General features: G+C 40.9%; 1 protein-coding gene across 2 annotated transcripts in view; it reads right to left on the minus strand.

The window, feature by feature from the left end:
• osbpl6 (oxysterol binding protein-like 6) overlaps window positions 1-12,697 on the minus strand; it is a 28,253-nt gene that overhangs the window by 6,595 nt on the left and 8,961 nt on the right. The window contains exons 3-16 of one of the 2 annotated variants that reach the window (XM_026376022.1): window positions 9,481-9,603; window positions 9,085-9,138; window positions 8,405-8,518; window positions 8,144-8,314; window positions 6,855-6,999; window positions 6,597-6,700; window positions 6,020-6,112; window positions 5,397-5,565; window positions 4,822-4,952; window positions 3,271-3,378; window positions 2,757-2,888; window positions 1,908-1,995; window positions 654-907; window positions 85-222 (exon numbers count right to left, since the gene is read on the minus strand). In XM_026376022.1, the coding sequence (XP_026231807.1) occupies window positions 85-222; window positions 654-907; window positions 1,908-1,995; window positions 2,757-2,888; window positions 3,271-3,378; window positions 4,822-4,952; window positions 5,397-5,565; window positions 6,020-6,112; window positions 6,597-6,700; window positions 6,855-6,999; window positions 8,144-8,314; window positions 8,405-8,518; window positions 9,085-9,138; window positions 9,481-9,603 (1,824 nt within the window). The remainder of the gene's footprint in view (window positions 1-84; window positions 223-653; window positions 908-1,907; window positions 1,996-2,756; window positions 2,889-3,270; window positions 3,379-4,821; window positions 4,953-5,396; window positions 5,566-6,019; window positions 6,113-6,596; window positions 6,701-6,854; window positions 7,000-8,143; window positions 8,315-8,404; window positions 8,519-9,084; window positions 9,139-9,480; window positions 9,604-12,697) is intronic. The other variant, XM_026376024.1, reaches the window with a different exon arrangement.

Raw genomic sequence — 12,697 nt, forward strand, 5'->3', positions numbered from 1 at the left:
TGCAAAATGTTGAGAGTGAACTTTCATCACAGGCAGAAATGTTGGAAAGCACTAACGTGAATGACAATCTGTGCAAAAACCCACCTGTTCAGAGAAAAAACAGAAGCCCTTGTCTTCTCGAATACATTCGTAAGTCTCTCCGAGTAGCGGGTTGAATGGCTTACTTCCTGCTCTGTAATAAGTCGACGAGTAGCCTGAGACAGCAAAAGCAGCAACGAGAACCTGTCGGGGAGTCACAAGAAGACAGTCAACACAAAAGGGGATTAACCTTGTACAGTAAGCTGATACCGACGAGCTTTGTTGACAATAAGCCAAACATTAGTATTCATTTGACAAAACAGACGACAGAAAAAAAAAAGGAGGATCCAAGGTCGACAGTAGCCCCAGAGCATACCACCTCGCAAACAGGCCCCAGAGTGAGAGACTATTTGTGTTGGCTGTGGACTGACAATGTCACCTCTTATCTAAACAAACTCAGCACCGATTGATGTACTAGATGAATTTAGGAGAATCTGCAGTTGTGGAATTCACTGAAGAAAACATCTAGTAGTTTTATGACCAGCAGGAAAAGGATCACCGTGTTCTTCAGACTTAACACCTAACCTCATGAACATTTGACTTTGCACAGTGCTTGTGTCTGACAGCGTCTTTACCATGCGTTCGAAGGGATCCTCGGTCTCAGCAGCCTTGTCCAGCAGCTCGCTGTACTCCATCTCTTCACACATGCGCTGCAAGGTGTTGAGGGGCTCGTTGAGCTCCACGGGCATGGACACTTTGGACAGGTCCTTGCCGATGTTGTTTCTCAAGATGTTCCAGAGGTTGATGTTGCTGATGTCGGGACACGGCGCTGGCAGGCAAATGCGTCGCCCATTACGGAAGGCGCTGCCGGCAAAGTCTCCATTGGCCACTGGAAAAACAATATCACCTCATTAGCAGCCTGCACGTTAGTGTTATCTGACAATTTCACTGCTGTTCTCAGAAACATGCTCTTCACAATAATATGTTTTACTTATAAAGCACCTTGTAAGTATAGATCCATGATATAAGATCCAAAATATTCGCTGGTACCAAATCTGAGTTTTTGCTTGTTTTCTATGACATTAAATTCAACATCTATGTATTTTTACAGATAGACAAATCTGACATCACAATATGTTAACCAGACTTCTGGAAGTAAGTCTTATATACTGATGAATCAACTGTCAGATGAATCAATAATCAGGATTTTGGTTGGAGCCTTGCCACTTTACCGGAGGTTCCTTGTGAGCTTATTACATGGCGACGATGGAGAACCCTTCAGATATTGTACTACGACAAACTATTAATCAGTTAGTTGAGAAAAGAATCTGATTAAACAACACTGGAAAAATCGTTAGTTGCACCATTAAACAACTGACTTGTTCTGGTTTTAGTCAACCAGAACAAATGGATTAAACAATTCAAGTAATATCAGACATAAGAAACCAGGAGAAAATTCAAGTAAAACCAGGATAAGCTCTCCCATAAAACTTAAGAAGAGATAAAAGCTGATTTAGATTCAGTCAGCCACTTAGCTACACAAGGACAGATCGTTTAAGAGCCTCGGGATAATGACTTGAAAGGCTCTGTCTCCTTTGGCTGTTGGCCTGGTGCAATGCAGACGCTGGAATAGATAAAATATGTCTGCCTCAGGATGTTAAGATTCATACAGACTTGCATGTAACTAAACGCTCTTAAATAGATCGGGCTACTAATAGTCTGAACAGCAACCGATAGGCTCTGTAAATCAGTCCTGACACTGTAAAGCCTGGCTTGGATTGTTTCACTATGGTCTCGCTCCCTTATTAAAATTAAATTATTAATTCAATTAATTAAAACGTAGCAGATATGCTTGGTGTAGGGTTGTGATTGACCAGAATTGTACCTACTTTGTCTGGAGACATTATCAGTCACACTGGCATTGTCCTCGGAAATGTTATCGCTCACATCACTGACATATGACTCATCGTCTGAGCCCTGTGAGGGGAACAGGTACAGAGCGCAGTGAATCAGTGCAGTTGAGTACAACACAAACTCTGATGACAGTTGCAGACGGCCTTAGCCTCACACACACACACACACACACACACACACACACACGCAGTTGCTGCAGTTTGCTAGCCACTGGCAAACTGCAGCAGTCGTCAGCTATCTGTCCCACTGCAGTAATCATGTCACAAGGCACTGCAGCATTTTCATACTTTATATATAGCAAACACAATGAGGCCATTGACCAAAGAGGAGTGTATTTTAGCCACCTGCTGCAATAGCCTCAAAGGTTTGGCCAACACTGTGACTGCTCAGAATAGTTCTGCGGTTAGAGCTACAGGATAAGTGGTTGCTAAATTTCCTCAGTGAGTAATCCTTCAACATGGCTCAGTGCGTGCCTGGGGATCTACGATGCTTAACAGCTCGTCAGTTACCGAATACATTTGGAGTCTTTGTTTAAAGCGGAGGAGACAGAAATTAATGTTTCTAGTGATAGAACAAAGTGTCCTGAAGCGAGACATCAAGAGGAAAACAGTTATGATGCTTGTGAGACACAACCGCGGATTGAAACGAGCCCTTTTCAAACCTGTGTGACTGAGTCTGAGTTTCAGATTCACACTGTCTCTCCTTTAATGCTGCCCTCACTAACGGCTGATTAACTATAGCTACGCTTGGACCAGTTTGTCCCTCTCGTTGATCCACTTTTGCTCCTCATTGTTTAAACTTCAATCTCTTCCTGAAGACCCCACCTCGTTTTCAGATGAGCTGGCTGACAGAAGCACTTCCTGAGCATCAAAGAACTCGGAGACAGACTCTGACATGGAGAGTCGGCTCTCGTTCGAGGCCTGCTGAGTCAGAGGGATCCCCATCTGTTCCCCGGCCTGCAGGCAAACACAAGCACACACGCGAGACGTTTAGTGTTCCTTTGCTATGATGACAATTTGAAGAACCAAAACAGACCTAAACAAACACAAACACCGTCAGAAGACAACTTGTGTGTCTCATGTATCCTTGCCGGAGGACAACCACCCATCCATTTCTAATTAGTAATTTTTTCATTAACCTTGGTGGCAGGTTCTTCATAGAATAATGATGCTTTAAGTTTACCTGTCACAGCATACTGGAAGCACCATCAGTCTTTAAGGATAGGAATCCATAATGCAAACACTACCACTACCTGGCTATCCTTGGAGGTCTTGGCCTTTAAATTAGTATAACAGAGAAATTAGTTTTGTCAGTGACAGACTGACTACAGTGACCTACCTCATCAGGCGTCGAGATGATGTTCACACTGACAACTTGTTCCGTCAGGACAGATTCTGAGTGGATGCGGTTAAGTCGAGTTCGAAGTTCTGCATTTTGGGACAAGGCCTAAACAAAAAATTCTTTTAAATTAAACTTTGAGAGATCAGCAGTTCACATCCAAACATAGCAGGCTGTGAAACTTAATGATTAGACTTGTGCTTTCAATGTACAGGAAACCCCATGTTTTACTTTTAAACACTGGCGAGACAATATAAATTTCTTCACGACACGCTGAGAAAAAAAGCTAAAATGGAAAGTTAGAAGCTGACTGTGGCGATCGTTCAAAAGAACCCCACTGTGAGAGTGCACTGACTTTCCTGCAGGACTTGTAAATGTCAAATGGTAATAATGGGACCATCTGTTGTGTTTGTTTGCAGAAACGTATAAAAAGACCTCGGCTTTGGATTCTTTTCAAGGCTAGCTTAATACAGTGCTCACATGCCCACACAGTGCATCTGTCAGCCTGCTCGTCTTTTAAAGGGTTATTGCTCGAATGTACTAGGTGTGAACAAGTGAAAGTGCAGTACAAAGCTTTCTGAGTATCCAGTAGTTACTTTTTATAGTATATCATATTTTTGTCTTTGGTTTTCTACAGATAGCGTTTGTCTGATCTGCAGCTCTTGTCACCTACGGGTTTAATGGCTGGACCCAACACATGAATCGGGAGGAAGATAATCAAATGCACCTATGTAATTTGGCAACTTAGACTGTTGGAGCGCCTACAGGATGTGGAAATAGTCAACAGTTTGTTAAGGTTGTATTTACAGTTTGTTTACGTAGCCCTGATAACGGAGGTTTGTCTGATCTCATGTAAAATAAAATATATAATCAAGACAAAATTAAGAAAACAAACCCATCCATATTTCCCTACATGGATTTAAATTTAAAATGGAGGAGCTGCGGCTTTAACACCCTTTACTCCCGACTATCACCCTCCACAGAACTGTGACATAAAAACCTGACCTCTAGCCTGAGACAACATTGTCACACGAGAACCCAATTAGGCACAAAGCAGAGATAAAGCGGCAGAAACATTTCATTGAAATGAAGTCGACTGTTAGCAGAGAGAACAGTCCAATTAAATCACGGGGGTAGAGAGACAGCCCTAAGGTGCGGAGTTAATGAACTGCGCTGCACATTTCTCTTGCTTACCAATTAATATCGGAAAAGATGATAGGAGTTTCATGACTCACTTTTTTTACTGCAGCTTAGAATAAGCTGCATCTTGTGTGTTTCATCCAGCATCTCTGATAACATGACCACTACAACATGGGTTTAATGACACCAAAGAGACATTATTTAAATTACAGAAGTAATTTCCTCAACAGTGTCTCGATCACTCCTGCTAATTATAGTTAAAATATAGAGTTAAAACTCCATTTTACTTGCCATTGTGTGCATTAGTAAAGGAGCCAAATAGCCTGATAAATGGTCCAGATTAACGTAACTCAAACAAAAGCAGTTGGAAGAAAGAGGCGTCATGAATAATGGTTAAAGACAGCTCATTACCTGTGACAGAGACTTCCTGAGAGAGCTGATCTGGGCTGACTGGTCAGACTGTTCCTGGTCAGACAGAATCTGTTTGATCTTTTCTTTCTCTATGGCCACGGTATTGAAGGCTGACTTCAGCAGCGAGTGGACTGCACAGAAATGGGACAAAAGAAAATTAGCATCCATGTCATCACTGCATAGCTACAGTTTTCTTCAGTTTCTGTGTCACAGTCCTTAAATGATTATTATTTCATGAGTGATTTCATATTTTTAGCTAATTTTAACCAGCACTGTTTTAGTTTTTTATTTAATATGTCACATAAAACATCAACATCAACCTTTCAAAACATCAACATTTATCCAATGTGTAGGGATGAGGTATTGATAACAGGTGATTCCATCGAACATTAGTAGAAGCTATGATGCTAAATTTAGCCTACAGATCATAATTTTAGTTATTAAAGTTCCTCTATCCAGTAAAGATTGATCCTCTAAGATTATAAAATAAGAAATATAAAATGAAAAACACTGAGACATACTGCAGTTCACCTTACAAACCCCTGCCTCTGCAGTCATGCATGCTGCTTACCCACCTTTCTGGGCAATGGTGCAGAATTCCTCCTGAAGCTTAACGTAGTCGCTGGTGCACTCTACGCTGTCTGTCAGCCGGGTGACAGGGGTCTGACAGTCCACCAGCTCGGCACACAGGTTGGGGTTGGATGAGTGGAGCCGAACAGGGGACATGCTGGCAGAAAGAGGGACCTGGAGAGAGACGACCATAATCAATCAGCTGAGAGGCACAACAATGCTGACGCACAATCAACCAGAACCAACTGTGAAGATCACAAAAGCTGGTCTGGTGATTACTTTGTAGAAACACAATATTCCCCTTGTTCACTGGCTCATAGTCCGGAGTTTAGTACAGTCTGTAGATTAATCAACATAAAAAATCATGATACTCCACAATAATAAGTACCAGTTGCAGTGCAGAATAATTAAAAAACAACAAAATTGATAGAAAAAGCAAAAACAACGCAGTAGTTGTTCACGTGTTTCGTAATGACAGAAAAGCAGTGGCAGAAGATTTTACATATTACTCAACAACACTTTAACTAGACAAACAGGACAAAGACTAAACAAGCAGATGACCTCTCAGTTACGTCACAAATTTAGTGTTTGTGTGTAATAGAAACAGTAGAAATCTTAAGAGAGGTACCTGAAGCTGGAATTTTGCGTCTTTTCCGACACTTTTTGTTCTCCATCTTCTGTTCAAGCGCTTTTCTTTCTTTGACAATTCAACACAATTGGTCTTTGTCGCACACACGGATCAAAATATGCGAAGTGCAAATAATAGGACAAACACATCACAGACAAAAAAAAAAAAAAAAAGCAAAAGTTAGCATACAGATTGAGCGCAGTGAAATGACAAATAAAGACAACATTCACACAAATGAGTTGCAAACAGAATGTTTAGGCAGGTGGAACATATGGTGTTAAAAATGCAGCCGGAAACTTAAAAAACAGACAAAAAAAAAAAAAAAGCATAGCTTGATCAGTTAGAGAAGCAGACAGGTGTTCTGTGAGCAGGATCAAGTCCCGTCTGTCTAGACAGGTAATAGAGGCGACTGCTGAGATGTTAACCTTACTGTTTCTGACACACCTCCATCATCACAGTACCTGGCTAACACACACTCAGAGCCCACAATGTGCTGCACAAAGTAACCTCTAAATAAAACACTGACTAAATTGCTTCCCCCCGCTCTCTGCTGTTTGTGTGTGTGTGTGTGTTTCACCTGCATATCGATGAAGTTGGGCGCTGACTGTGTCCTTTGTAGAATCTCCAGACTCTGCAATAGCTGGCTCAGCTCTGTCAGGTTGCACTGGCATCGTGCGAGCTCTGAAAAATAAAATTGACACCCACATGTGTCCAAATGCATTCAGTAATACGTGTCAAGACACACAATGGTCAGCAATCCTTGACTTATCATAAGGCCGGTAACCTGATGTAGTCCACTGTTTGTTACCAGCATAATGAGGGAAGCTGCACTTACCCTCTGCACACTTGTCCATCTCCTCTGATTCCTGCAGCCAAGCAACTACCTTGCTCTGGCCATTACTGTAGGAGGGAGGCAGGCTGTTGTTGCTGCTGCTGCTGGGGGCCACCAGCTGCCATGGCAAGCTGCTGGGCTTGGCCTGCTGTGGTGATACACAAACAGCCACAGAGTCAACACACAAGAGCACCAGAAATCTTCAAAGTGAATTTAATCTAACTAATGTGGGAACAATAACTAACCAGACTGCCATGGTGATTTGCATAACGGTAACATGAAACGTGCATTAGTCAGACTGGAAGTGGCTTCATTTATAGTTCTAATAGACTGAAAACCATCACTTGTATGTCAACAATCTCCATGTGGATCCTGTGTGTCACCATGTCACTTGACCAACCTGCAACAGCTGGACGTAATCTGTTCTGTAGCTTACAGTGACAGACTGTTTGGTACCAGTGGCCCTCAGCTAAAATCTAAGTGAATGAATGTCTTTAGCTTGAATATACGTTGCTCTTTGACACCTTATGAATGTTGAATAGTTGAAGTTGAATAAGTTGAGTACAGCAACAATGTGTGCTGTTATTAGGAGCATGTACACGTGCTGTCTTGCGGAAGCTTTGCAGGAGACTTTGAATATCTTCCTTCCAAGTCTTTGATGCAGAGTTAATTCTCACTCAAGGCCTGGAGTCTTTCATTTAAGCTGCTCTGGGAGAGCTCATCAGGCTGCAGCCAGCTGCTCTGAAGATCCAGATCCTACTGATCACCCCTAATAGACTGCACGAGGCACAGAGCATCACTCCCAGGAGAACCTGCACTGGCAACATCCTCACATTTGCACACAAATCAGACACTTTGACAAGGGCCAGGGGTTCACACTAAACTGGAAACAGTCTAGACAAACAATCCTTTTTGTTATCTTAATGACCTGGATAAAATTACATGTCCAATCAGGTTTACTGCATTAGGCAGATATCTGTCTACACATTCACTTCAGTCATTAATCTGACAATAAACCACATATCACAGAAGACGGTTCAGGGCCATGGAAACACAAACAATGTGGAACAAGTGATAAACAGTAAAACAGTGGCTTTCATACATGGACACTGGAATGTGTCCCACCAATACAGTATTTGTATATACATTTAAGAAGTACAAGTACTAGTAAACATTTTTGTGTAGCTTGTATATTTTATTCAATCATACTTAACATGCATGGACAATTACACAAAAGCCAGTAAAAAGTTTTCCTTATTTCTAAGCAGCATTGAGGAAAAACGAGAGCTCACCTTGGCTTCATGTACAACACTTGCGGCAGGTTGAGGGGACTCTATGGCAGCTGGGGGAGGAAACGTTCGCATGGTGGCCTCCCGCGGAGATCGTACAATCTCATTCTGTCTGTAAAGCCGGTGGTGACGCAACTTGGATACCCAGGCATCAAAGATGTCTTGAGATTTTACCTGAAAAGATAAAAGAGCAGAGCAGTGAACTCTGATACCAACTCACCCCTGTGTTATAATGATACTACTGGCGCTTCCCACCAGTGTTACCTTCAGGTGATAGATATGCTCCTCCGTGTCCAGATCGATGCGACGGGCCCTTTTTTTGATGGACATCACTGAGAGGCCAACATCGATGCTGCCATGCAGTTTACCTTTCTGGATCTGAGAGATGTGACAGACATATGTTTTCAGTTCTCTTAGTGAAATTCTTGGTACATTTCTTTATCAAATAAAACTAAAAACGACTAATCATTATTATTATTATTAGAAAGCTAACAGGAACTTATTTGGTATATTATATATTTTAAGTCAGTGATTGGCAAACAAGGAAACTGGTATTCCAGGGTCTAGTTCTGTAATTGGCCTTTTTAGGTAGCTCAGCTAAAATGAAAAACTATGATTGTAATGATCGATGCTGATAATCAGGTTAATTATTTCAAGTTACTTGTAAAAAGAAAACATGGTTTTGGTGTCTTGTTTGTAGACAACTACCCTACTAAGTGAGTGATTCTAATGTGCAAGATTTTTAGATTTCTTCACAGTCACGTGTGAAATTACATTTGTATTTTGTCTGTAAAAGCTTTGCTGCTAAATGACATGTCATGCTGCAACACACTGAACATTATGAACTGTGTTGCAGATGTTTCTGCTGACTCATTGCCAAACCGAGCTGATGTCAGGCTGGACCGGCCTGTCGGTGCCTGTGGGTTATAGTCAGGGTTACTTACATCAATGGGGGACTTGGAGTACTTCAGGATACCATTGTCCAGAACGAAAAAACGCTGCCGAGAAAATAAGCACAAAAATAACATGTTGCACATATAATAGGAAGATCCAGTTCAATATAGATCACACTGAACCTGTTACATTGGAGATTCAATTGCGCACAGTTTATTCTGACTATGTAGGACAGTCAAGTTGTGTTTTGTGAATTCAAATGCACTAACCAATCCATAACAATGGGGCCAGGCCTCCACCGGCAGGCAAATATTTTGAGAAATGGAAAAACTATTTAGCTGATGCTGAAGGTAAATGAAGGTTTAACATTCAGGGGGCAGTTTTGTATGAAAGTGTTTTTTCCTGCAACAAAAGCTTTTGTGTTTCCCTTCGCCTGTGAATCTTACCTTGTGCCAGCCTTTCAGGGGCCATTTCCGTTTCTTTAACATAAAACCCTCATGTTTATCAGGCCTCTGGACGTTGCTCTGACCGATTTTCAGCCCCTCTATGATTTCCCAGCTGTCTGCCTCCTAGAGAGGAATACAAATACAGCAGTGTCAGAACTAATTCACTCAGTCCTCCAGAATAAGAAGGCGACAGGAGATACACTTGCTGTAATAAAAAGAAAACATTGTGCTGTCATGCCCACAGTCTGACAAACAGGGGAAAACAACAGAAATACATTTATTCTATTCCTCTGCTGTACTACACATTTAAAGAAATACTGCCCCATTTAAATAACTCCTGCTCTCTCAGCATTTCCACGCCATTAGCTTTCTCCTGACTGCGCTCTTCCTGTTTCTAGCGGGCCTATAAATCAAAGTGACACCTGTGGAGTAGAGGGATAGCAGGGTCAGGCAGGGGCAGGTAAAACATCCCACCGTCGTCCAACTGGGGGGGACACCGGGAATCATGAGATCACAGCTTTGATGGAAGGAAAGGATCATCACCCCCCCTGCAGCACGGCCCTGACATGATCCATGCACTTGCGAGAAGAAGTTATTTTGTGTGCAAGTTTGCAAGATTTATTTTACTGGCGTCCTTACTTCTTCTTTAACTGCCTCATCTACTGAGGGCAGAGCTAGCAGGTCTGCATCGCCATCCTGAAGTTAATTAGCCAACTCAGCGGTAATTAGGGTTCTATGTTAAAATGTGTTTCCTATGTTTCCTATAAATATTAATTTATATAGAGTTATAGAGTTATCTGGGGGGGGGGCACTCTTTACAGTAATTATTCTTCTTTTACAAATCTGTTGCAGCTTCCATTTTGTAATTAAAGCTTCTTAAGAATCAGCATCCATAAAATCAACTGAATTAATTTACAGTTTACTATAGCTGAAGTAGGTCAGACTTTTTGTTTTCATGCAAGATATTTAACAGAAGGAGACAACAGCTTGTTATATCTAATGACCAGGCAAACAGGTCTGTCCAGTAATGAGGTCATGTTTCTCCACTGATGGTTACAGAGACCCTGTGCAAGTAGGAAGTGGAGGACCATGACTTTAGCCAAATGTAAATCTACCATAAAAAGGTGGCAGTTTACTGCTTGTACTCAAAACGATAGGATCACTATCACTATTATTATCAGTATACTGTTGCCAGCTGTATTATCAGTACATCAACTCTCCAAACATAACAGCCTTATAGATGATGAGCAGCCACCAGCGCACAAGAAGCTCTCAAGACAAACATCCTGTGTTATCTGCAGCATTACAAACACACATTCGACTGACTCTAAATTGATAAATCAATACCACACTAAATAAAGAATGACTTGTGCTGCAGATATTGTTATTTAATTCACTTTCCTGGGCATTGCTTTAAGGTCGGAACCATCTCTAAAATAAATCAACTAATATCCTGTCCGTCCATACACCTTCTGGTTTAACATGAGGTAAATAACAATATGCCAACTATTATTTATTTGCTAATCAGAGGGTTTCCTTTTGTTATTTTGTTATTTGAACCTGAAAGCACAACTGAATTAAGCCAAAGCGATTTCCTGCACTCTGCTCACATTCATTGATCTCGCTGCAGAATAATTTAAAGCTGAATGAGCCAGTCCCTCTCGGCGAGTTTACCCTTTTAATGAAGGATCTTGTGGCAGACTCAGTGAGAGGCTGTCTGCTTTCCTGTGTCAACATTTAAAAGGGTTTGTTCCTTGAGTCTATCCGTTTGATCCGGGATAACAGATTTGCCTTTTGCACGTTTCTTTTCTAGCTCTTAACTGAGAAAGTTTCTTTTATTTATGACAGTGGATTCTGAGATGATGATGTGATGTACAATCCTGATTATTACCTAAATCAATCCAACAGTCTATCTGTGTCAGTCTCATATGCCAAGTCTCATGGGATCCACCACCTGCAGTGACACACAGTGTGGCACAGTAGCCTCTTTAATGCTGCAATGAATCAAAATATAACAGTTAAGGTCTCCCTGAGCTGAAGAAAAGACAAACACTCCTTTGGGACACCTTAGGCTAAATCAGCACTATAAATATCAGTACAACAGCCCACTTCTGATGACAAATTTCTCTTACACCTCTGCTTCTCACATAGACACTGATGTACAAGTAGAGAAACGGTCTCTGCTGAACTGCTGCAAAACTGTAGCACTGACTTTTTTAAGGTGATACACTATATAGACCCACTGCATCCATCTAATACATAATTTTAATAATTTCTGTTATTTTACACAAACAAGACATAATTATGCAATAAAATGAGCAAAAACATTTTAACATAACTATGTGATTTAAATGCCAATAGGTTAATTATATTGTTTTCTGCCATGGTAATGGTATAAATATCTTGATAATTAGTTAATAATCTTGAGAAAACAACCAGGTTTTCAATATAAGTATAATGTTATGAGCATTAATGCAATGCGTTTTAGTTGTATTCCATATACCATAAACCTAATAGTGTCATATGGTGGGAATGTACTAAATTAAAAGCCTTACAATTATGTAGCCCTGTGTACGTCTTAAACACCTAATAAACACAAATGTAGTGTGAGAGTATGATGTTTCCTCATCCCATACTATACTGTAAGAATATACTGTGTAAGAATGTGAAACTCTAGTCCTTGATATGAAAACTATAACATACTCCCACTTCGTCTCTCACAATCACCACTGAGCAATGATACTTCAGCAACTAATAACCACAGAGGAACTATTGTGAGGATGGATTTCACTGCATCGGGCTGGCTCAGCAGCAGTTGCCACATGGATGAGAAGTGAAACACTGCTTTGTGTAAACATCACAGAGCATGAGAACTGAACCCTGTAGAGGATTTTTTTCTTTTCTCATAACCTATTAGACAATATAAAGTTGTTAGTAATGTAAACCAGAAATATTAATGGGAATATTAGCACAACTTGCTCAGACTGTGCCAAACCTATTTATGATCACAAAATCATATGTGTTACTTCTACTTCTGTTTTTGTGTACTGGGAAATATGCTATACATGTCTAACTACTGCATTAGCCTTAGTCATTGATAATCTGACCATGAAGTGAACACATTTAACATTTCAAATTAAATTTAAGTCTGTACGGGAGAGATACTCATTTGTGCAGTTGACAGGACAAGTGCTCCTTTATGCATTCACCTATCAGC

This window comes from Anabas testudineus, chromosome 21, assembly GCF_900324465.2.
Source record: "Anabas testudineus chromosome 21, fAnaTes1.2, whole genome shotgun sequence".
NCBI classification, from domain to species: Eukaryota; Metazoa; Chordata; class Actinopteri; order Anabantiformes; family Anabantidae; genus Anabas; species Anabas testudineus.